We start from the raw sequence: 26462 nt of genomic DNA on the forward strand, positions 1-26462 counted from the left end.
ACTTGAATGCTTAGAAAAATAATTGGTGTGTAAACTACGTCCAGGAAACACAACTGACACTTTTGAAAGCTTTAGTAATCCTTGGTAGACTGCAATCCTTTAAGCATTAGGAGGAATTACGAATAATTCATCCTTGTAACACTTTGATTCCCATATTTGAGGCTTGAACTATTGGCGTTTCCCTTCAGTTTCAGTCTGAAGTTCATTTGCTTTCTTTCTCCCTTTGAAAGAAACCATGCAAGTGTCCACTCCAAGGTACTCACCAAGGGCTATCAACATTTTTGGAGATATTATTCTAGAAGAAAAGCAGAGAAAAAAATTATGATCCTTTGAGAGGAGTCAAATAAACTACTTTGCAAAGAGTAACTGCAAATTATACAAAGTTCAAAGTGTCACTTAATGGGAGGATGGAAGAGAAAAGTGCTGTGTCACCCCCAAGTACCATCACCATCCTCAAGGCCAATGGCTCTTGACCCTGGCTACACCTTGGAATCACTAGAGCCTTGAAAAGCCCCATTGCTCAGGCTGCAATTTATCCCTGTATCACACACCTGAGTTCTGTGGAAAGAGTACATATATCCTTATTTACTAGACTAACAAAAGGTAGCAAAAACTAGAAAAAAACTGGACCATTTAAGCAGAATCTCTGGAGGGTAGGGCCCAGGAATCTGTAGTTTTAAATGTTCCCTGGGTGATTACAATGTGCACCCAAGATGAAGAACCATTATTTTAGTTCCTTGAGGATAGAGGCTGTATCTTCAGTTCAGTTATGCTCAATTCAGCTCGATGTGGCAAATATTTATGGCATGCTAATTACACATTAGGTATTGTCCTAGGCTGCAGCAAGGAGCAGGAAACAATTCAGACAATATTTTCTGTTCTTAGGGATCATGCAAGGTAGCAAGTAACTACGGGTGTGATGAGTGTGCCAAAAACTAGGGACAGATGTGATGCAATGTACAATGTGGGACTTTGACTTAGCTAAGCAATCAGGTCAGCTAAGGATAAATAGGAAATATGTTGAATAGATATAAATAGTAAAGAAAGTACTGTATTTATCAGTAACATAATTTTGTAATAGTGAATCTCTGCTTGTGCTTTCTACTCTGCTACTACCTACAGCAAAGGAGTAGTATTTCTTGAGGGTAAGACCTTAAGCTCTGTAATCAAATTGGAAACTTCAGTTTGAAACTTAGTTGCGCACATATTATTAGTTGTTTAACCCTGCAAAAATTACTGTCTTTAAACCTCAGATTTCCTAAATTGATAAAACTCACGCAAAGCTATCAGCACAGTAGCTAGCATGTAGTAGTCACCACATAAATGCTAAATGTGGACCTGGGTGGAATCCATTAACAAATACCTGGAACTCATAGCATGGGCCTTGCATGAAGTTGCCGGAGCTATTTTGCAAAATAAAATGAAGAAATTGTAAAATGCCCTTAATATTTTTCTGGCAACATACTTGTGGTTTGTTGTCCCTTGTTTTCAAAGTAGAACTCTACACTAATCAAACTAAATAGTTGACCAAAACCAAAAACATAAAAAACAAACAAAAAACCCTAAATAATTTGTTACTTGTTTGTGTTGAAACAAAAAATGTGTGTTTTGCAAGACCTAAATAATTGTTAAATTTAGTCAGTGTCTGAAGCAACCAAGACACAGCAATAATCCGATAAGTTGCTTTTGCACTATTAAGGTTCTTCCTCTTACCATTAAATAAATATATAAAGTAGCTTCATATGCAAAAGAGGTAGCAGTGATTGGACAATTTGTTCACAATAACCAGAATGATAGTGAGATCATTATTAACTTACTGTTTAAGAATCAATGTGATATATACAAATTTGGGCATTATTAAATAAACTTGTTCCTCTAAAATGGCATTTACAATTTTTTTGGCCACATACTCCTGCTCCAGTATTGGTAACAGAAACGGATACCTGGAATAACAATAACAAATAGTGATATTATCAGACTGGTATTTTTTGCTGTTATCATAGGGCATTGATTATGAAATTTCAGATATGGAACTATAACATACAGCTGTAAACAGTCAAACAAAGGCCAGGTGCAGTGGCTCACACCTGTAATCCCAGCACTTTGGGAGGCTGAGGTGGCTGGATCACCTGAGGTCAGGAGTTCTAGACCAGCCTGGCCAACATGGAGAAACGGCATCTCCACTAAAAGTACAAAGATTAGCCGGGTGTGGTGGTGGGTGCCTGTAATCCTAGCTACTCTGGAGGCTGAGGCAGGAGAATCTCTTGAACCTGGGAGGCAGAGTTTGCAGTGAGCCGAAATTGTGCTCCTGCACTCCAGCCTGGGCAACAGGGTGAGACTCCATCTAAAAATAATAATAGTAATAATAATAACAATAATAATAATAATAAAACAAAAACAAACAGAAAAACTAGTCAAACAAAATGCAAATCTTAGGAATTGCCTTGTGTTTTCTCTTATGATCAGTAATAGGACTAATGCCAATATATTTAATTTCCTGCAGTAAACTTTCTGCTTTTGTTGATTTTCTGCTGTGTGATGGTCTAAACATGGAAGTGATTGTTTTTAGATTTTTTTTTTTTTTTTTGAAAGGAGTCTCACTCTGTCACCCAGGCTGGAGTGCAGTGGCACAATCTCAGCTCACTGCAATCTCCGCCTCCCGGGTTCACGCCATTCTCCTGCCTCAGCCTCTTGAGTAACTGAGACTACAGGCACCTGCCACCACACCCGGCTAATTTTTTTTTTTTTTTTTTTTTTGTATTTTTAGTAGAGACAGGGTTTCACCGTATTATACAGGGTGGTCTCGATCTCCTGACCTCATGATCCGCCTGCCTTAGTCTCCCAAAGCACTGGGATTAGCTTTTAGATTTTTCGCTTCTTTCTTCCCTCTCTGTTCCTCCCAAACATCCCATAGGTGTATACTATTAAGAAGCAAAATTACAGCAAGGCGTGGCCCAATTGCTAATCCCAGCACTTGGGAGTGTGAAGCTGAGGCGGATGGATCACCTGAGGTCAGGAGTTCAAGACCAGCCTGGCCAACATGGTGAAACCTCATCTCTACGAAAAATACAAAAATTAACTGGGTGTGGTGTCCCATACCTGTAATCCCAGCTACTTGGAAGGCTGAGGCAGGAGAATCACTTGAACCCAGGAGGTGGAGGTTGCAGTGAGCAGAGATTGCCTCACTGCACTCCAGGCTGGGTGACAGAGCAAGACTCCATCTCAAAAAAAAAAAAAAAAAAAAAAGCAAAATAGCAAATATTATCTTACAAAAAAAAAATATCTCTTGAACGTGTGTGATGTATCAGTTTAGATAGGTCAGTTACAACATTAAGCAGAAATAGATGTTTGTAAAATCAATAGTTGAAATGGATCAGAATGTAAATAAATATCACGTAAGTTATTACTTTGACATTTTATACTTTTAAATTATTCTGCTTAATTAGTTGAACCACACTCCCCTCAAAAATTCTGTTTATTTCAGCTGATTTTGGGAATCTGATCAATTTTCCACAATTGAATGTTGACAGTTAGTCTTTATATTTTATTCTCCTAAAAGTTTTCCAGAACTATAGCCTAAAGGGTTCTAATGCTTATTTAAAAATAGAATCTACAAATCATTGTTTAATTCTCTACCATTTTAGGATTGTGAATCTTTCTTTTTCTGGAGAGTTCTTTTTTAGTTTGTTTATCTAAGGACAACAATTTTATAAAAGTTATCACTTAACGTCACTGACTTCTCTGGCTACCATGCCCCCTTATCCTGGCTGGTCATCTTTTTGTGATCTTAACACTCTAGCTTTTAATAAGACTTAGTCACATATTAACAATTCTTACTAATATTGTTTTAATAATAATGTTAGAAACAAACTAAATAGCTTAAAAACACATGTAGAGTATACTTACATTAGCTATGACTACATATGTGTATATACATAGGTTTATTATCAATGCTGCTGATATAAAACGTATAGTATGTGATTTACTACTACTAATAAAATATACATTACTTTTTGTTATAAACTCCATATAATCAATCACTTTTCACAGAATGTTTTTGTTAATTTTTGTTGAATTCTTACATCACATATATTCTATCACACAAATATGACACACTTTGGTTAACCATTCATCAGTTGATGGATATTTGGATTGTTTTTACCTTTTAGCTGTTATGTATAATGCTGCATAAACATTTGTGTACAAGCTTTTTGTGGGGACATGTGTTTTCATTTCTCTTGGACATATACCTAGGAGTGGAATTGCTAGGCCATGTGTTAATTCTGTGTTTAACATTTTGAGGAACTGTCAAAGTATTTTCCAAAACAGTTGCACCAATTTACAGTACCACCAGCAATGTGCAAGGGTTCCAATTTGTCCATATCCTCACAACACTGTTATTGTCTGTCTTTTTTATTGTGCCTTCCAAGTTAATGTGAAGTTATTCATTGTTTTTAAATAACAGCTTTATTGAGAAATAATTCATATACCATAAAATTCACTGTCTTAAAGCATAAAATGTGGTGATTTTTAGTATATTCAGAAAATTGTTCATCACTATCTAATTCTAGAATATTTTCATCACTCCTCCAAAAAACTTCATACACATTTGCAGTCATTTTCTCCTTGTCCTTTCCTTCAGTCCCTGGCAATCAATAGTCTATTTTCTGTCTTTGTAGATTTGCCTATTCTGGCTATTTCATATAAATGGAATCATACAGTATGTGGTTTTTTGTGTCTGGCTTCTTCTACTTAAAATAACATTATCAAGGTACATTTACGTGGTAGCATGTATCAAATTTCATTGCTTTTTATGGTTGAATAATATTTAGTTGTATCAATATACCACATTTTGTTCATTCATTCATCACTTGATGAACATTTGGGTTGTTTTCACAATTTGGATATTGCTGCTATGAACATTTGTATAAAATATTTCATTTTCATTTCTCTTAGGTATATGGCTAGGAGTTTAAATATGGTAACTTATTGTTTGCCTTTTTGAAGAACTGTCAAACTGTTTTCCAATGTGGCTGAACCATTTTATAATTCCGTCAGCAATGTATGAGGATTCCAGTTTCTCCACATTCTCATCAACACTTGTTATTATCTGTCTATTTGAGTTTAGCCATCTTAGGGTGTTTGAAGTACTTTCTCATTGTGCTTTTGATTTGCATTTCCCTGATGATTGATGATGGTGAATATCATTTTATGTACACATTGACCACCGACCACTTATATCTTTTTTTTTTTTTTTTTTTTTTAATGGATTCTTACTCTGTAGCCCAGACTGGAGTGCAGTGGCACAATCTCAGCTCGTTGCAGCCTCCTCCTCCCAGGTTCAAGTGATTCTCATGCCCCAGCCTCCTGAGTAGCTGGGATTACAGGCATGCACCACCACACCTGGCTGATTTTTTAATTTTTAGTACAGATGGGGTTTCACTATGTTGGCCAGGCTAGTCTCGAACTCCTGACCTCAGGTGATCCACCCACGTAAGCTTCCCAAAGTGGGATTAGAGGCATTAGCCACTGTGCCTGGCCATCTTTTTTTGAAGAAATATCTGTTCAGATCTTTTGCCATTCTTAAAAGTTGGGCTTTTAAAAATTGTTGAGTCATTAAGAATTATTTATATATTCTGGACACAAGTCCCTTGTTAGCTCTAAGATTTGCAAAAATCTTTTCTCATTCTTTGAGTTGTATTTTTACTTTATCGATGTTCCTTGAAGCATAAGAGTACTTAATTTTGATGAATCCAGTTTATTTATCTTCTGTTGTTGCTTGTATTTTGATGTCATAGCTAACAAACTATTGCTTAATTCAAGGTCATGGAAATTTACATCATTTTTCTTTAAGAGTTTTATGATTTTATCTATTACTCCTAGCTTTTTGATTTATTTTGAGTTAATTTTTGTATATGATGTAGGGGTTGAGGTTCAACTTCATTATTTTGCATAAGGCTATCAAGTTGTCCCAGCAGTATTTGTTAAAAAGGGTATTATTTCTGCATTGAATTGTCTTGACACCCTTGTTGAAAAGCAGTTGAGCAAAAATGTAAGAGCTTATTTCTGGACTCTTGGTTCTATTCTATTGATCTATACATGTCTATTCTTAAGAAAGTTTGACACTGTCTTGATTAGTATAGTTTTATAGTAAGTTTTGAAATAGGGAAGTGTGATTCCATCCAATTTTCTTATTCTTTTTCAAGATGGCTTTGGCTTTCTGAGTACCTTGCATTTCCACATAAATTTTAGAATCCACTTGTCAATGCATGCAAGAAAGGCAGCTAGAATTTTGATAGGAATTGCATTCAATCTGTAGATCAGTTTGGGGAATATTGTGTTTTAATAATATTAAGTCTTCCAATCCGTGAACATAAGATTTATTTTTATTTAAGTCTTCTTTAATCTCCGTTGAAGATGTTTTGTAATTTTCATAGGATAAATTTTGTGCTTTTTTCGTTAAATTATTCCTAAGTATTTTATTATTTTTGATGCTATTGTTAAATTGACTTGTTTTACTAATTTCATTTTTGGATTATTCATTTCAGATGTATGGAAATACAAATGAGTTTAGTACATTGATTTTGAATATTGATCCTTTGCTGAATTCATTTTGTAGATGTAATTATGTGTGTGTGTGTGTGTGTGTGTGTGTGTGTTTGCATATGTATTCTTCAGGATTTTCTATATACAAGATCATGTCATCTGAGAATAAAGATAGTTTTGCTCCTTTTTTCCAATCCGAATATCTTTTATTTTATATTTTGTCTAAATGTTCTATTGAACAGTAGTTAAATCAGAGTGGTGAATTTGGATAGCCTTGTCTTGTTCTTGATCTTGGGGGGAAAGCATCCAATCTTTCAGCATTAAACATGATGTTAGCTGTGGCTTTTTCATAGATGCCACTTATCAAGTCATGGAAGTTCCCTTTTATTTCTACTTTCTTAGTGTTTTTATCTTGAAAGCGTGCTAGATTTTATCTAATGCTTTTTCTGTGTGTTTTGACATGATCATGCAGCTTTTGTTCTTTGTTCTACTGATATGATATACTGTATTAAATTCTCTTTAAATATTAACCCAATCTTACATTCCCAGGATAAATCCTATTTAATCATGATGTATTAATGTGATAGGTTGCTGGATTCAATTTACTGGTATTTTATTGAGGATTTTTGTGTTTATGTTCATAACAGGTATTGATCTTTGGTTTTATTTTCTTGTGATGTCTCTGTGTAGTTTTAGTATCAAGGTCATCCTGCCCTCATAGAGTGAGTTGGGAAGTGGTCAGTTCTTTTGTAATTTTTTTGGAGGTTTTTGAAATATTGGTAGCTATTTTTCTTAAAAAGTTTTATAGAATTTCCCATGAAGCCCTCTGGATCTGGGATTTTTCTTGTGGGAATTTTTTTTTAGATTACTAATTTAATATCTTTAAGTCTATTCAGATGTTTTTTCCTTCGTGAGTCAGTTTTGTTAGCTTGTGTCTCTCTAGAAATTATTCCATTTCATCTAAGTTATCTAGTTTCTTGGCAAATAATTTTTTGTAGTATTTCCTTATGGTCCTTTTCCTTTCTGCAATGTTACCAGTAGTGAAGTCCTCGTTTTTATTCCTGATTTTAGTGGTTTGAGACTTCTCTGTTTTTTCTTTCTTGGTCAGTCTAACTAAAGTTTTGTTAATTTTGTTGATCATTAAGGTTGTTGGTTTCATTGATTTTTCTCTAGTTTTCCACTCTCTATTTCATTTATTTCTGCTACAATTATTACTTATGCTTGATTTGAATTTAGTGTGCTCTTTTTTATAGCTTCTTAAGGTGGAAGATTAGTTTGTTTATTTAAGATGTTTTATATTTTAAAATAAAATTTTCCCTAAGCACTGCTTTAGTCATATTATGTAAGTTCTATGTCACATTTCCATGTATTTGTAAATTTCTCAAATTTTCTTCTGTTTTTCATTTCTAATTTCATTTCGTCTGGAGAACATACTTTGTATGATTTCATTCCTTTGAAATTTATTGATGGTTGTTCTATGGCTCAGCATATAGTCTATCCCAGAGAATGTGCTATGTGTGCTTGAGAAGAATGTGCATTCTGCTGTTGTTTGGTGGAGCATTCTATAGATGTCTTTTAAGCATACTTAGTTTATAATTCTCTATGCCCTTTGATCACAGGAGCATCCTTTAATAATTCTTTTCTGAGATGGAGTTTCGTTCTGTTGCTCAGGCTGGTGTATAGTGGCACAATCACTGTTCATTGCACCCTGGACCTCCAGGGCTGAAGTCATTCTCTCACTTCAACCTCCTGAGTAGCTGGGACTACAGGCATGCAGCACCACGCCTAATAAATACGTATTAGAGACAAAGTCTTACCATGTTGCCAAGGCTGGTCTCAAACTCCTGGGCTCAAGCAATCCGCTTGCCTCAGTCTCCCAATGTGTTGGGATTGCAGGCATGAGCCATTGTGCCCAGCCGATAATTTTTAAAATTACGTTTTTTTTTCCTGGGGCATATAATATACATCTTTACCTGTCAGAACTAATTTCAGATTTATACTCTCTTAATTCCAGTGAGATATAGGAACTTTACTCCTATATAGCTGTAATGCCTCTCCCACTTTTGTGCTATTGTTGTTACACATATTATGTCTATATGTGTTATAAACACATTATTGTAGTTATTACTTTGTAAGTTTTATATTTTAAAGAAGCTGAGAGAATGAAGGAGAACAAGTATATATTTATGGATTTTGTCATATCAACCTCCTTCATCTCTGGTTCTCTTGATCTCTTCCTGTGGATTTGAGTTACCATCTGGTGTCATTTACGTACTTCAATATAATTTTGTCCCCACTCATGTCCTTTTTACTGTTATTGTCAAAAATATTACATTTCTATATGTGGTAGGCCAAATAAAACTATTATATGCATTTTATTTATACAATTGTATTTATAATCGATGAAGAGAAGAAAGGAAAAGAAATAGGCATTTGAACTGTCTTTTAAAAATTACCTACTTTGTCATCTTTACTGTCACTTTATTTCATGTGGATTCAGATTACTCTCAGGAGTCACTTGTTTTTGTTCTGAAGAATTTCCATTAATATTTCTTGTGAGGTGGTATGCTAAGCAACAAATTCTCTGTTTCAGTTTGCCTTCCTTTTGCTTTCATTTTTGAAAGAGACTTTTGCTGGATATAGGATTCTTGGTCATAATTTTCCCCCCAGTACTTTGAATATGTTATCGCACTGCCTCTTGGCTTTCATTATTTCTGTTGAGGTGTCAGCCATTAATCACATTTGGGTTCCTTTGTATATGATGAGACCTTTTTTTTTTTTTTTTCCTTTTGCTAGTTTCAAGATATAGGTTTGCTTGCATCTTTTAACATTTTCACTATGATATGTCTGGGTGTGGAACCCTTTGTGTCTACCCTACTTGGAGTTCACTGAGTTTCTTAAATATGTAAATTAATGTTTTTCATCAACTTTAGGAAGTTTTTAGCCCTTGCTTCTTTGAATATTTTTTCTGCTCCTTTCTCTGTATATTCTTTTTTTTTCTTTGATAGAGTCTTGCTCTGTTGCCTGGGCTGGAGTGTAGTGGCCTGATCTTGGCTCACTGCAACCTCCACCTCCCAGGTTCAAGTGATTCTCCTACTTCAGCCTCCTAAGTAGCTGGGACTACAGGTGCATGCCACCATGCCAAGTTAATTTTTTTTTTTTTTTTTTGTATTTTTAGTAGAGATGGGATTTCACCATGTTTGCAAGGCTGGTCTCAAACCCCTGAGCTCAAGTGAGCCTTAGCTTCCCAAAGTGCTGGGATTACAGGAGTGAGCCACCACACCCAGCATCTCTGTATATTCTTTTAATGTTACTCTCTTCACGTATGTATTTATTTGTTTAACAGTGTCCCAAATTTCTCTGAAGCTATTTTTTTCTTCATTTTATTTTCTCTCTTTTCTTCTGATTACATAAGCTGTATCCATATATCTTCAAGTTTACTCATTCTTTCCTCAGCCAACTCAAATCTACTCTTGAACTGCTCTTGTGAATCTTTCTTCTCAGTTATTTTTCTTTTCTGCTTCTAAATTTACATTTGTTTTTTTTCTGTTTACTATCTATTTATTGAAATTTGTTGAGACATTGTCATCGTATCTTTTTCACTTCTAAGTTTACGTTTGTTTTTCTTTATACTTTCAATCTGTTGAAATTTGATGAGACATTGTCATAATACCTTTTTTCACTTTTCAAACAAGGATTCTTTTAGATCTTTGAATGTATTTATAATAGCTTTCTAAAGTTTCTTTCCTGAGTCCAATATCTGAGCCCCCTTAAAAGCAATTTCTGTTACCTATGTTTTTGCTTCTATGTTGGTCATACCTTCCTGTTTCTTTGAATAGCTCATAATTTTTTGTTAAAAAGTAGACATTACAGATAATATATTTTAGGAACTCTGGATAATACTCTCCCATAGGGCTTTTTGTTATGGTTGTTGGCTTGTTTATTTATTTAGTGACTTGGCTGTACTAGTTCAGCGAAGTCTATCTCCCTCTTCTACAGTCAATGTGTAGTTTTGGTGTCATTCCTCAGAGGATACAATCTTGGGCATGCACACTATCTTCCTGACTGTCAGAGATGACTGTGGTTTTAGCCAGACAATCTTTTACTGCCTCTTTTGCTTGTCTCTTAGTCAAGCTTTGGCTGGTCTGCTTCTACTATCACACCCGCCTCTTAACCTCCACAATTTGCTAGCTGATTGTCCTGTTCTTTTTGTATTTTGGTTCATGGTCTTACCCAATTGAAGTCAGGCCCTATGGCAGAAGCAGAGAGATACCAGTCTTTGAGGAGGGCCTTGACATTCACCTGGCACCTGGTTACTCTGTGCTATGGAGCAGGAGATAAGGGTAATATAAAACTTACTCTTCCATGGCTACTTTACCCAAATTGTCCTTATCAAGCAGGATGTAAGGGTTGGAGGTGGAGATGACAGGAACCATTCTGGCAACCAGCTATTGCCACTACCCTGTATGGATCTTCCACAGCCTAGAGCCTGGGATAATGGAATCTGCTAATACTCATTGCCTGGGAAATCTACCTAAAACAAGTATCCTGCCTTAGGAATCTGGGGAAGATGGAACCTGCTACTTGACTGCTGAGCTTAGTGGAGCAGTTCTGTCACAACAAGGAGCTGTTCTGGGAAGAAGAACTGCCTTCTTCACCAAGAGTCACTTTCTGGATCTTCCCTTCATAAGATGATCAAGCACTGTCTGGCTGAGGTTATTCACACAATATAAGCCTTCTCCTGCATGGAGCTGTTAAAAATGGGATTTGCCAATGTTCCAATGGCTGTCAAACCACCCAGAATAGCAGTTTCACCCCCAGGAAGAGTGAAAGAACTGTCACTTTGTTGTCAAGTCTGCTGAAACCATTATCCCAAAAGGCAAGAGGGATTGTCCCAAGCCCCAGAGCTGTGGTCTTTTAGTGTTCTTACTGAATTTCCATAGATTTCATTCAACAAATGCTTTTCGATTTTTTGCATCCCCTTTGATCAATCTCCAGAGATTTTATTTATTTATTTATTTATTTGTTTTTTTTTGAGAGTCTTGCTCTGTCACTCAGGCTGGAGTGCAGTAGTGTGATCTTGGATCACTGCAACCTCCACCTCCTGGGTTAAAGCGATACTCATGCCTCAGTCCCCCGAATAGCTGGGATTACAGATGTGCGCCACTCCCACACCCGGCTAATTTTTGCATTTTTAGTAGAGACAGGGTTTCATCATGTTGGCTAGGCTGGTCTCTAACTCCTGACCTCAGGTTATCTGCCCACCTTGGCCTCCCAAAGTGCTGGGATTACAGGCATGAACCACTGCACCTGGCCAATCTCCAGAAATTTTAAATGATTGTCTTTGCTAATTTTGACCAGCTTAATAGATGTCTCTTTGGGGAGAGCTTTCCCATATACATTCTGTTAACTCTTGACCACTTGTTTTGGAACTTTCTATTTAATTTTAAAGCTTCACTAGACTCTAAATAGTTTGATTGCCTCTAAGCCAGGCTTTCTGTTGGCTGTCTCCGTGTCCCACAAATACAGCTGATTCATGTCATTTGGATTGTGTCAGTCTCTTTTTTAATGATTGTAATAACTACGTTTGTCCTCATATCCAGTTTATACTTTCCAATATACTCACTGATTGGCTCCCTATGTAAAAGTTCTCATATTATATTTGCATCCTAGTTTGGACTGTTCTAGATAAATTTAACCTTCATACCAAAATGTCACTCTGCAATACTTCCCCCCATATATTAATCAATTTTACAAAATATTTTATTTCTGAGATTATTTATACCTTTATATTCTCTTTAGGAAAAAATTATCTTCTCAATACTACGATGCTAAATATTTTCAAAGTTCTCAGTATTAATTTCTCTGTTACATTTTAATATACTGATTAGTATTTTAGGTTTAAAGTTTCACTAAATCATAAACCTCACAACTATATTTTTGTCTTTAAATTGAATAAATTTATAAAATCATACATATTGAAATTTTCTTTTACTAAATTAGTCATTTTCATTGTTTCTTTTGTTTTACTCTCTATATTTCAAAACTTCAAAATCATCAGATGATGACATACAGTGGAAGATTATTATAAGAGCAAAGATTACTTTAAGAGTTAACTTACTTGCTTGTACAGCCCTCAAACATTCCAGTGTTGATGAAATGTGGGCACACGATGGTGGTTTTAACTTCAGTTTTCTTTACCATAGTTAATTCAAAAAAGAGAGATTCAGCAAAGCCAAAGGCTGCAAATTTACTTGCAGAATAATCTGAAACAAAGCGAGGAACTATTAGTAATAGAGCTTGACAATTGGAATTATTTTAAAATTTGAATTAACTCTTACATTTAAAAATTGAATCTCGCTGGGCACAGAGGCTCACTCACTCCTGTAATCCCAGCACTATGGGAGGCCGAGGCGGGCGGATCACAAGGTCAGGAGATCGAGACCATCCTGGCTAACACAGTGAAAACCCGTCTCTACTAAAAATACAAAAAATTAGCTGGGTGTTGTGGCGGGTGCCTGTAGTCCCAGCTACTCGGGAGGCTGAGGCAGGAGAATGGCGTGAACCCGGGAGGTGGAGCTTGCAGTGAGCCGAGATCATGCACTGTACTGCAACCTGGGTGACAGAGCCAAACTCCGTCTCAAAAAAAAAAAAAAAAAAAAAAAAGGAATCTCCTTCCCCTTTCTCTGACTTGTCCTTGGGGACAAAGCATTCCTGTCAGAGTCAATTTATGTGGTCAAACACTCCACTCCTGCATCTCCACACTCTACTCTTACGTCTCCACACTCTATATCCAACAAAAAATGGAAATCATATCAGTGTTTCCTAACCCAAGAAGACCAAAGCCAATAGGCATATTCCGGTGTTGTTTTTTTTTTCTTTTTAAGAGAATATATCTCCTTCTGGAAATAAAAGAGAATGCTGGCATTATAAATAGAGTCACCTATTTCAGAGATTTCCCCTTGGTGCAGGAAGAGCTTCTATCTATCTTGGAAGAGCTTCTATCTATCTTGGAAGAGTCCTAATTTCTGAGTTCTGTGACACATGGTGAAACAAAGTACTCACCTGATAGTCCATTAATACCAAATACTCCTGCTATACTTGAAATACAAACCAGGTGACCATGGTTAGCTTTAATCATGGCAGGAAGGAAGGCCTTACAAGTCTGGAAGGTATAAAAGCATTTTGTCAATATTTCATTCATTACTGTATTTGCTTCATAAGTATTTGATGAATTGACTAATTTAACACATATTTATTTAACACCATAATGTGTTAAATTCTGTGGCAGTAGAAAAGTAGGTACCATATAGTCATTGTTTTCAATGAGATTAGAGGTTATTATGTACTAATCTATATTATTTGATTTCTTTTTCTTTTGAGGTAAACTATACTAATTGAATCAAATGAACATTTTATATTTGTAGTTGGGTAAAAGTCTTAAAACCTAGTTTTCTGGTAAGCTGAACTTTTCCATGTAGTTTTTAGCAATTCATATTAAAATTTAATTGCATTTACCTTCCTGGCTTTACCCTAAACAAGATTTGCCCTTGCCCTGATGGTTTGGCAGAACGGGAGGAATTGTTTAAGGAAAAGTGAATTTCAGTGCAAGCTAAACACACCCAGGTAAGTAAAGCACTACCATATCTTAGATCTATTCTTATTTCAGCACTCCTTTTCTCATTCACTATGTAAATCCAAGTTTCTAATATCATTATCTTGTTGGTTGTGTTATTCTACTGGTTCTCTCATCAGTGATTTCAACCTAACCTTTACAATGCTCATGATCTGTTTCTATGAGATTGCAATGTTAACATTGTCAGAATTTGGTATTTATAGTTTTGAAGAGTGCCAAGATGTGCTCACCTACAAGGGACCAGTAGAACAGTTCACAGGGATGTAGCCACTTTTAGGAGTTTTGGTTTTTGAGACAGAGGCTCTCTCTGTCACCCAGGCTGAAGTGCAGTGGTGTGATCTCAGCTCACTGCAACCTCTGCCTCCCAGGTTCAAACCATTCTCATGACCCAGCCTCCCCAGTAGCTGGGATTACAGGCATACACCACCATGCCTGGCTTGTTTTTGTATTTTTTGCAGAGATGGGGTTTCGCCATGATGGTCAGGCTGATCTTGAACTCTTGGGCTCAAGTGATCCACTCGCCTCAGCGTCCCAAAGTGCGGGGATTACAGGCGTGAGCCACGGTACCTGGCCTAGGAATTAGTTTTGTTTGCCTTGCTCTATCAGCTTTTTTTTTTTCTGCAAATGTTTCTGTATGTGTATTTACTTTTGGCTGGGGCTGAATTTGCGGCTAGCTTCTTGTGTGTTCAGTTGAGAAAAGTTCTCCCTCCTAGAGGGGAAAGTAATAGGTAATGACAAAGGTCTGTTTGAATTTGCAGCCCTATGTACCAGTGGAGCACTTTTTTAGAACATTCTAGAAGATGAATTGCTCATAGGGACCCATAACTAGTGCTCACTAGATGTATATCTATTATTAAAGGAAAGAAAAAGGAGTAAAGTAAGTGTTGAGTCAGCAATTAGTTGCCAAAAATGTATTTTACCTTTTGTAAAATGTTTTTAGTGCCTGAGAAATTAGTAGAAAATTACATATGGATCTAGATTTGTACATTACTCCTAATCAAAGTAAATCTGTGAACAAATCAGATTTGTTTGACAAACAGCTATATGCTGTTTATCAGGATTTTGTTTGATAAACAGCTATATCCTGTTAATTAGGATTTCCTGATTTTATCACATGTGGGATGTAATGAAAACAAACATCAGATTTGCTGGATTTCATTTTAATGCATTTATGTAAGACTTTTTTTTTTTTATGGAAAAGCCAAATTAATACCCTTTCTAAATTTTTCAATGCTGGTTTATGGGTCAGACAGATTATCTTTGTTTCCACAAAACTTTTCTGGTTATAAAGAATACAGATATGCATACAGTTAAATTGAGCTACAATGAACAATGACTTTACTGTCAAATAAAGATTGATGTTTTTGAACGTTAGTGTTGCAAGTTGCTTTTTCTTAGTTACTGCACTTGCATTGCCTTTTATAATTTTTCAATGTTGTCCGTTTGACAAGCTTTTAATATCACCAGTGATTGTATTGCTCTGTAGTGTAACTTAAATGGCTTGAATATTTTAGGATAATATTAAATTGTGTAAATTTATGAGAAATTTTTGGTTACCAATGCAATTAAAAAAATTAAAATTCACAGAGAAAAGGTATTGAGTCACTCAGCACCACTTTGACTTGTGTTTTTTGTAAAGCTGCAATTGAGATAGTAAATTCAATGTAGTATACACCTTAACTCTTAATATGATAAAGTTGTTTATGTTTTAAAGTGATCATTGAAAGCTAAAAATGATATAGGTACATAGTGATACAGTTTTTGTGTGTGTTTAAGCTCATACACACATATAAGAGCATATTAAAGTTAATGAACAAAAGAAACAAATATGATAAAGATGATGGACCTGGTAGCTTAAAATCTCTTGGAATATTCCAGTCTGTTATAAACAAGAGGTATTGGAAGCTTATTTTTGACCTTTGTGTAGTCTGCCCAGAGAGCACGGATTCTTATCTTGTCAAAATATTCTTACTCTGAGCACTTGAGCCCTAATTAACTTTTTGTTAAATCAAATAGCCAAAAATTTGCTGCATCTGAAAGATCTAAAGTCCCTTAATAATTGTACTGTGATGTGCTGTTGGGTATATTTAAAAATCAAAACAAAACTATTGTCACTCTGGCTCTTAAGGCAGCCAATTATAGCTATTCCATAGTTTTTGTTTAGAAAAATAAATCTATAGAGGTGTTTTTGCATTCAGAGTCATCTTTGGTACTTCTTAGGTGACCAAATCACCCATTGTCTGTTCCCTTGGCCTGATTTCATAACACAGCAATTAGCAGCAGGGTTGCTAGAGAAAATGAGGTATATTGGGTATGCTCCACATTTCCTAATTAGCTGAACCCTATTTAGGACCTGCCCTGAGAAAATGTGGGGAAAAAGTTTCCAAAAGGAAACTCAACCTTTTCTTGGATGAATTTATTAATACAAATATATTTACCCAGAGACTGCACACTTGCCAGGACAGTTAGAAAGACCCTGAGGATTTGTCAGTGCTCTTGCTATAATAAGTAACCAAATTCTTATAAAATAATTATGTCTTACATCCCAATAGCAGATTCTATTTTCTTAATTTGGTATTTTTGGTTATTGAAATGAATTAACTAGAGCCATTCAGTTTTGTCATCAGTAGGTAATTTCTAGTCTTCCTCTTCTTTCCTGGAGGCTTCTAGTACCACAAACTGGAAACTGTGCCTGTTAAGACAGCCCAGAAGGACACACTCAGAGTTGCAGTGTGGCCTGGACTGTGCCAAGGATTGACTCATTGGAATGGGCTTCCCAGTGTAGGCTGACATTGCCACAGTGAGGAGGCCCCTGCAAAGTCACGTCTGGGGCTGAGCCAGGTCCATAGAACCTGTTTAGTCCAGGAGCAGACGACTATGTGAAAGCAGGCCCTGACCAGCATCAGGCAGAACAGAATTAATGGTATATGTCTGGGTCACAGCATCAGTGAGGGAAATTTCATGTGGTCAAAGTTCTATTTTCTGATGGGCATGTGAGCAAGCCCCTTTTCTTTCTTGATGTGTTTCCAGTTCTCTCTTCAGGAAGCTAATGCAAAGTGGAACTCAACTTTTTGAATGCTGTCTTAATTCAGGGAAAAATATCTTATGGGGATCTTGGTTTAGATTATAAACTAAGTGAAGATTCAAAGGAATGTAAGGATGATAATAATTTTAGTACTTGAAATTCAGACAAATGTTTTCACAATAGGTTAAACTTAGAAAAATGTGTGGAATGAAATTTAACTTATTCTAATCATTGTACATTCATATACAATCAAGCTAATTTTACAGATAATATGAAAGCTATTAATTGCCCTTGTGCACAAACCTACTGAAGGCAGTTGGGTAGATTCTATTGCAATGACTTACTGAGATCCTTCAGCTTTCATGGTGATGTGCCTATTTGTACCTGTTCAGTAAGAGCCAGGCCTTCTTTTTCCAGGATATAATGAATAGCTTGATAATGCAACCAGAGCACAGGTGTGCCCCATTTAAGAATAAGTTTAATTTAATCATGTATGACAAGCCTATTCTTCAGGGATGATGGTTGCTGTTCATATATTGAACCAGCTGTCTCCTCAGGAAATTGAACTGATACCTGCTTTATGGGTCATAGGTCCCCTGCCAGCCTTACAGGTAGTAAGGGAGGTCACTTCCTGGCAAACCAGTAGCCTTGGCAGGTTTGAGAGACCTCAAGACAAAAAAGCAAATCTCTTACTAGAAGAACTGCAGTACAATTTCTCCCCAGAAGTACTGCAGGCAGCACCCGGTGGAGACATATTTCTTGGGTTTGGTTTCACAGCCTTGGAATAGATGAGCTAGTAAGAGCAGTAGAACAAAATTTTAAAAAGTTCTCTAATTCTTGAGATGAATCAAGAGTCTTTCCATCATCTTCAGATGGAAGTTGATTTCCTGGTTTCAGTGGTTGCTCAGTATCATCTGTCTCTAGGCTTGCTGACACACAACCAGAAGGCTTATGTGTGTTTATTAATAGCTCTTAGCACCTGTAGAGCTGATTCAAGGCAAACAACAGAGCACACACACAACATAAAGATACAAGTTCAGAGGCTACATGAAGCCTGAAGAATGAGAAAGGGCTACTACGTGAGTCAGGAGAAAGAATATTCCTGCTGGAGAGAGAACTGCTTGTGCAAAAACCCTCAGATGAGAAAGAGCTTGATGTTCTCTGGAGTTTAATCAGGAACCTTGGCATGTAGAAAGTTAGCAGAAAGTAGAGAGAATGAGAGGTGAGGGACAGATAAGGGAGGCCATGACAGGCAACTGTATGTTATTCTAAGTGCATTTGGAAGTCTCAATATTTTTCAGCTGTGGAGTGAGATGATTATTTGATTAACCTGTTGAAAAGATCACCTTGCTCCCAGATAAAAATGGGTTAGAAGGCAAAAGTGTTGAGGGTGGAAGGCCCTGAGGAGAGCTGTTGGTGATAGATGAGGATGGTTTGATCTAGGGGCTGGCGGCAGAAGGGAGAGACATGCACTTGGGCATGTCGTGCAGGGACAGCCAAGGATGTGGGGTGAGGGAAGGGGAGGAATCAGGATGATTTCTAGATTTGTGATGTGATTGGAATGAATGCACCCTAGCTCCATTTAGTAAGATGACATTTCCCCTTTCTGAAGGAAATGTTTGGGGTAGGGTAGTACAGGGAAGGAAATCAATGGTTTTCACAAATGTTTCTGGGAAGTATATTATATGGCAAGCACTGTGGTAAGTGCTCAAGGAATATTGGTTAAAATAGGTTAGTGGGGGTTCCCATTAGCTTTTCGGTGACCAAGGAAGAAGACCAAGGATATAGTTCCATGGAGAGTGGTATAAAAGAGTAGCATGGAAAGAGGGAGGAATCAGGTGACACGTAAAGGAAGCCCATTCCAAGGTTCTATTTTCGGAGACACAGAGGACTGGACTGGGGCCATACCTGTCCCCACTTCCCCATGTCTCCCAAGACCCTGGTTTCAGCACCTGTTCCTCTCACAGACCCCATTTGCCACTGATCCCTGTTCATCCCCTGGCAGCATCAAGTACCTCTTAGTGGAAACATCTCTGGTAACTCCTCTCTCCTTTAGCCTCTACCCCTTTCTAGAGTTGCACTGACCAAGGAAGTAGCCTCTAGGCATGTGTGGCTATTTAAATATGCATTTAAGGCGGGGTGTGGTGGCTCATAGCTGTAATCCCAGCACTTAGGGAGGCCAAGGCAGGCGGATCACCTGAGGTCAGGAGTTCGAGACCAGCCTGGTCAACATGGTGAAACCCCATCTCTTCTAAAAATACAAAAATTAGCTGGACGTGATGGTGGCCACCTGTAGTCCCAGCTACTCAGGAGGCTGAGGCAGGAGAATCACTTGAACCCAGGAGATAGAAGTTGCAGTGAGCTGAAATTGTGCCACTACACTCCAGCCTGGGCAAAAGAGCAAGACTCTGTCTCAATAAATAAATAAACATGTATTTAAATAGATTATATGATACAAAGTTAAAAGTTTAGTGCCTCAATCCCATTAACCACATTTCCAGTGCTCAGTAGCCACAGATGACTAGAGGCTGTCATATTAGGAAGCACAGATGAAGGGCATTTCCCCCATCAAAGACAGCCCTACTGGGCAACATTGTGTAAACCACTGCAGGCCTCAGGAAAGACACTCCTGAGTAATGAATTCACTCATTCTCTTTCTGTAATTTTTCCCTCCTCCACGCTTCCTTCTGTAAGCATGGGCCACCATTTACCAGTTGCCTGACCTTGGGGAATTCATTTAAATACTTTGGGCCTCAGTTTCCCTATTTGTAAAATGAGAATGAAAAAGGCATCATGGCTGCAAGTACTCAATCAATGGTGGTGATTGTGATCCATCCCAATCTTAATTCCTGTATTAGAATGCCCAGTCCTACATGCCCATAAACCACCACACTAAAAATAGCCCCTGTCTCTGCACAAGCTCCTTTTGCACTCATGGCTAAATTAAATCTCTCTTGTATAATTACTGTCACTCTCAGTTTGTATTTAGGTGGAAAGATTTCTGAACAGCCTAATAAGTCTTGAGAACGAACTGCAGAGGGTAGAGGGAAGGAAATTACTCTGATAATTTGGAATAAAACAAGATCAGGAAAAGCACAGCAGATAAACCCTGCAAGGATTGAGACCCTACATCTTTCAATGGAAAATCCCCAAATGGTATGTTTATAGAGAAATGCACGAACAAGTGTTTATAGGACTGCATGGAATTTTCGTACTCACCAACGAAAGAAAATGGTAAAGAAAGAGATTTACCCAGAAATGAGAGATGGCGTTTACAAGAAAGGATTTTTCCACCATGTGATCTGGAATATCGAGGAAGAACTTTCCTGTGACTATACCAGCGTTGTTAATGAGGATGGTCACGTCACCAACTTCTTTCCTGACCTGGCCAGAGGGAGGCAATCATTAGTTCAACTGAGGCGTTGCATTTTGACATTTATTTTCCCAAGTTGCAATTTCTTTTTTCTCATTTTTTTCATGTAGTTTCTCTGAAGCTAGATATTTTTATCTTGCATGTAGAAATTCCTCAGCTTTAAAGTAACTTTATGACAAATTATCTTAAAAAAAACAAAACAAAAACAGATTTAGCCAGATTCTGGATTTTTTGTGTGGAGATGGCCTACAGCATATTTTCCTCACCTCCCATTTCTGTTACACGACTGCCCGTTCCCGGGTCACTAATGGCAGTGGAGTCTGAATGACACTGACTCCCTGCATGTCTCAGGATGGTTCCCTTCAGATGGCCTACAGGTTTTTCCACAGCACATCAGCGAGTGTCTGATGCCTGCTTCTGTGGGCATCATCTCCCCTACTCCTCTTTGAGGAGGAAGGCAAGACATATCTCATTCCCTCAAGCCAGATCAGTTTTCGGCATGAACACATCCTAAACATGGATGCCTTTCATCGGCTGCCAATGGACTTCCATGTTTCTGTGCTCTTCCATCCAACGGACCCTGTCGAATCGAATTACTCTCTGTGACTGATGTTGCCTTGAGTCCCTCAGCTGTGCCGCTCTTACGCCTCTTAAGTCCTCATTCATTTTCCTTCACCCTTCCCTCCTAAGTTGCCCACCTCATCTGCCTGCATAAACCCCAGTATACCATAAGCGCTGCTCAGAGAAGAGTATGCTTCAGGAAGCACCTGAGGGACTGGTTTCCTCTCTTCACCTTTTTGACTCACATTATTATGACTTTGTAGGTGACATTGAGAAAGCTGACCCAATGGCAAACCATGAAGTATGTTTAAACAGCAATTAAGATTTTCCTCCCCTGAACTGGATCTCTCAGCTTATATAACCATCTGTTTCTTTGTTTCTAAACAAGGAGCACCGCCTGCCCTGGCTTTGTTTTCTAATTCCTGGTTCATGCACTGCTAGTTGAGCCTGCTAGATAACACAATTTGGAGAATAAGGTAAATATTGCTGCTGATGTAGTAGATTGGAATGAGCTAGGAAAGGAATAGTTAATACTGCTGAGCTGATGCTGGGCTGAGGAATTAGACTCCTCTATTAGGGAGAGAGGCAGGGCAGAGGCAAACATCCACAGGAGATTAACTTTTAAAGAAGGGCATCCCATTGGTTTGGTGAAGCAATCAGTGTGAGCAAGTGCTCATCAAGACCAATGAGGTGGAAACAGGGACCCAAGAAAGAGGTGGAATCTTCAGCTTAATATGTTCCTGAACACTTAAGAAAAGTCCAGTGGCTGCTGTCTGCAGTTTAAGAAGCCCTGAGCCTTAGGGACAACAGGGCCAAGAGAAATTTTATCTAGATTATGGGATTTAATTTTCACTGTAATTCCAAGAGGCAGTCTAGGGAGCCATCATTATCCTAGTATACAGATGGGGAAACAGGCTCTGAGAAATTAAGATCTTGCCAAAAGACCCATAGCTTTTGAGAAGAGCAACAGTGATTCATACCAAATTTAAATCCACACAAAAAGCTGTTTTCCCCCAAATTTACTGCTCTTTCTAGTCAAAATGATTATTGCTGTAACAGGCAAGTCTCATGTGTGTGCACATGCACACACACACGTACAAATAAATATTAATGATTGATTGGATCTGGACATTTGAAAATAAATTGTGAACCTGCTTATTTTAACAAAAGCAATTTATTAATATATTGGTTTTCTATGTTGGAGATGAGAATGTTACCTCAATCTAATTTTGGGAAGTTAATGACTATGCACTTTCAGAATGCTGTTATTGCTATTCACCTTTCCACAAATTTCAAGGAATCTGGTAAAGCCTGTGGTTTGTTGAAAGTCTTGAAGTACAACCCTAGTATTTAGGTTTCTTGGAAGTTGCTACATAATTGAAATTATACAAAAAAAGCATATAAAGTAGTTGGCTGAGAAAAATTCTATTTATAGGAGTGCAGAAAAGAACATTTTAATGTGAAAAGATAATTTTAGGTTAAAGTTTTTAGTCTGGTTTCTACTAAGTAGCAAGAAAATGTTGACCAAGAAGGAAAGACTTGTTAGGGGTTGGCAGTGGGGCAAAAGGGCAGGAGATTACAATACTTTTGATCAAAGAAAGAGGATTATGAAGGGGTCTTTCCATTATGCACATATTGTTGATGTCCCTTTGGGGATACAGCATTGGGTCTGTCCTAGGTGATGGGGTCCCTCACTTGTCTGCTCTATGGCCTGGGTAAGTTCCTTAAACTCTCTCTGCCTCTGCTCCATCACTAGTAAAATGGAGAAAATGATAGTACCTACTTCCTTGTAAAGATTATATGGGATAATACTTTGGAAGAAAAAACTTTCTCCAGGGTCCTGATCTGGCTAGTTAGTGGTACTGGGACTGGAGCTCTGTTAGACTACTTCCCGAGCTCATGCCGGATATATTCGTCTACGAACTTTTCCAGCCACGTGTCTTTCCCTTTACAAATGAGGACTAACTTTGATTCCACTTGCTTTGTACTAAAATATGCCTAAGGATCTACAATACAATACTTGCATTAGCTCATGATGAATTATAAAGAAAAAATCCTGTGGGACCACCAAATAAAGAAGAAGGCAATAGAAAATGCTGGATAAGGGTGAAGAGGGTGCTTCAGAAGGTTAAGTGTCACAGAGTAGGATTCAATCAATGTTTTTTGAATGGATCAATAAGTGAATTCCATATGTAGAGCTTAGATTGATTGCCGAAGGGATGGAAAATCCCTTGGAGATTCTGTTATCAAAGTGTTTGCACCCCTTTGGGTCATAGCATAGTGGATAAGAGAACACACTTTGGCTTCAACCTGCCTGGGTTTTGGCTAATCATTAGTTTTATGATTTTGGGCAAATTACATATTCATTTTGTTCCTCAGTTTTCTCATTTGTTAGTGGGGATGATGATAATGATGTATACCTAAGAAGGTGGTATTGTGTTGATTAAATGAGTGGTGATGTGTGTAATGTGCTTAGAATAGTAACTATTTGTAATATAGTGGGCTTTTGGTTTTTTTCTAGTATGTCTTGACCTATTTGAGGCAATGGCTAGAGGCTGATCAGTTCCCCTTCCTGAGCAGCCAGTTAAGTCCACATATCCAAACACTTCCCTTATTGAGTCCTCACACTCTAGGCTGCTCTATGCCCACCCCAGTCACACCAGGGCCAGGTACCAGACAACCAGGGGCAGCCTCTATGCCCTAGAGCCCCCTGAAGTTATTACAATTAACCAGGGCTGAACATGCTTACCCTGCCTTGCCCATTCCTTTCTGAGGAAAACACATAAAGGCCCCTACCAGTGGCCCAACCTCCCTGCTTCATGAGTGACCCCAGTGCTCCCCTTCACGGTCCTGCAGGCTGTACTGTGTTTGCCCCCAGGGATAGTGAGCAAAACAAAATGGAAACGCTCGATTCTGTTTCTTTCTCTCCATCTGCATCTGGCCTCACCACACCGTACTTGAGGTAACATGGCTGAAATGCTACTCAAAAGCTGACCCATTGTTGTTAGGGTACCTGCTAGCTACATAGCAGATGGTAGCTGCAATTTAGAGTATTTGTCAATATTTAATGTGGAGTTAGAACAAATATCAACAGGCTAAGTCTAAGAGGAAATTTGGTCTAAAATATACTAAATGCATATTTATATATATTTTTTGTTTTTGCTGTATATTTCATATATAGCCTCAGTACATGATGATAATGGATATGATGCAGTAGAATCACAAACCATTGGCCTAGTGCACTGTTGCACGCCTGTAATCCCAGCACTTTGGGAAGTCAAGGTGGGCGGATCACTTGAGCTCAGGAGTTCAAGACCAGCCTGGCCAACATGGTGAAAACCAGTCTCTACTAAAAACAATATATAAAAATTAGCTGGGCATGGTGGTGTGGGCCTGTAATCCCAGCTACTGAGGCAGGAGAATTGTGTGAACCGGGGAGATGGAGGCTTCAGTGAGCTGAGATGGGCACCACTGCACTCCAACCTGAGCAACAGAGCAAGACTATGTCTCAAAAACAAACAACAAAAAAAGAGGAATCACAAATCACAAAACATAGAAAGTTAAAGCTGGATATCATCTTAAAGATCATTTGGTTCAATCCTTTCATTTTACAGATGAAGAAACAGGGACCTAGAACGGGCCAGTAACTTGTTAAACATTGTACAACCAATGAACTGCAAAGCCAGGAGGAGGCCTCTTTTCCACCACCTCCTGCTGGTGAATGAGACCCCCGAAAACGCAGCTGGGCAGCTCTGGGCTCAGTCTTCTCAGACTCCCACTTGCCTTGTTTACACTGTTCTCCCTTTTGGAGGTTACACAGTCTGATTTCTGACATGCAGAGTCAAGCAGGAAACACATAGAGAGCTCGAGGGAAATTTATGGCAAACTTCTATCTGTAAAAGTGCATACGAGATGCAGTATTTTCCTTGGGAATAGAAGCAGAGAACACCAGTCATCTTACCTGATCAGCAACTCTGTAGACCTCTTGTCTGTTGCTACAGTCACACGTATAGGGAAACACTTTCTCACCACCGTTTTCTTTGGCCAGTCTACACGTTTCCGTATTGCCTTCTTGATTAATATCCCATAGAACTAAAATGGCTCCAAGTCTGGCAAAATGTATGGCCAATTGCCTCCCAAGTCCACTTCCAGCTCCCGTTATAAGTACAATCTCTCCAGCAACATTCTTTTTCGTCTTGGGAATTATCTTGTAAACCAAAGATTCCAAAAAGTAATATAGAAATTTTCCCAAAACTATGGAGATATCTGCAATCACATCCATGTTGATTGACTGCAGAAAGGAATGTCCGAATAAGGAAAAAGGTAACTGATAAATCCATGACACTACGGCAACAATTACAGTACACAGAGAGCATTTTGCACAAGGAAATTTACCTTTGAGATTTACCTTTCATTCTCCAAAACATACAAATTAACAACAATTGACACAATTGTCAAATTTAAAATTTATATAAATAATGATTATGGAAATATTTTTTGTTAACAAGTACCTTTCCCTACAGGGCACTTTCTTACACTAATCTCATTTAACCCATAGGTAGGTCACAGATTACTAGGGCAGTTTTACAGCTAAACACATAAAATCTTTGAGCCTTGACTTGCCCGGTATTATTTGACTAGTAAACTAAAATGTTGGAAGTACATTAAGTGCTCTCAGGGTTGCAGAACAGTTAAGTGGTGCCACTACAATCCCACAAAGGACTTGGACCCAGGGTTGTGTGACAGGGAGTCTGGTTTTCAGTGGGATAGTGAAGACATTGCGAAAAATGGGCAGGGAGGATTGCATTTGAGTTTTAGCTAGAAGGCTGCCTCCAAGACAGAACAAGGAGAAAGGGTATTACAGCTGCCCCTTGTTAACTTATTGAGAATATTAATTATATTCTGAAAGGTATTATCCTTGAAAAATTTGGGGGACTTAAAGTGTTCATTCAGAGATTTCAAGCTTACAGTCATCAAAAAGATTAAGCTATGAAAAATTCACTGTCTTCTCTAAGCTTATATAGACTTTTCTATTTCAAGCACAACCCTAGAAACATATAGTATATTACAATGATGAAACGAAGCTGTGTTTTATCACCTATTAAAAAATACAGGTATTATGGAGAAGGCACTCTGGGCCACAGGATTTTTGTGTGGAGAAGAAGAGAGAATTGAGACTTCCCTCGTAACTTTTCTGTATGAGAAAGTTTGTTTTCCAGGTAGGTGATTTATCTTGAAAGAAATTCAAGTAGCTTGCTATGAAAATCACTAAATTTCAGCAACATATTGTTATGCTTTGGGACCACTTTGAGGACAAGAGT

At 37.8% G+C, this 26462-nt stretch overlaps 1 protein-coding gene across 1 annotated transcript; it reads right to left on the reverse strand.

Annotated features, from left to right (window-relative positions):
* Positions 1 to 168: 168 nt before the first annotated feature.
* Positions 169 to 25423, reverse strand: LOC103236828 (short-chain dehydrogenase/reductase family 16C member 6). The gene is made up of 6 exons (XM_073018649.1): positions 25103 to 25423; positions 20460 to 20591; positions 13612 to 13711; positions 12668 to 12812; positions 1818 to 1943; positions 169 to 295 (listed from the first exon to the last, which is right to left on the reverse strand). The coding sequence occupies exons 1-6, from the start codon at positions 25421 to 25423 to the stop codon at positions 169 to 171; spliced, it is 951 nt and encodes a 316-aa protein (XP_072874750.1).
* Positions 25424 to 26462: the final 1039 nt, after the last annotated feature.

The sequence above is a fragment of the Chlorocebus sabaeus genome, chromosome 8 (assembly GCF_047675955.1).
Source record: "Chlorocebus sabaeus isolate Y175 chromosome 8, mChlSab1.0.hap1, whole genome shotgun sequence".
NCBI lineage: Eukaryota > Metazoa > Chordata > Mammalia > Primates > Cercopithecidae > Chlorocebus > Chlorocebus sabaeus.

Bases quoted from the DNA above. Each gene is read 5' to 3' on its own strand.
- LOC103236828 (XM_073018649.1), bottom strand. From the start codon at position 25,423: ATGGATGTGATTGCAGATATCTCCATAGTTTTGGGAAAATTTCTATAT. The intron at 13,712-20,459 runs GTAAATCTCTTT...TATACCTTCCAG, and splicing joins ACGCCATCTCTCATTTCTGG to ACTTGTAAGGCCTTCCTTCC. The intron at 296-1,817 runs GTAAGTTAATAA...CTTTTCTTCTAG, and splicing joins ATCACATTGATTCTTAAACA to AATAATATCTCCAAAAATGT.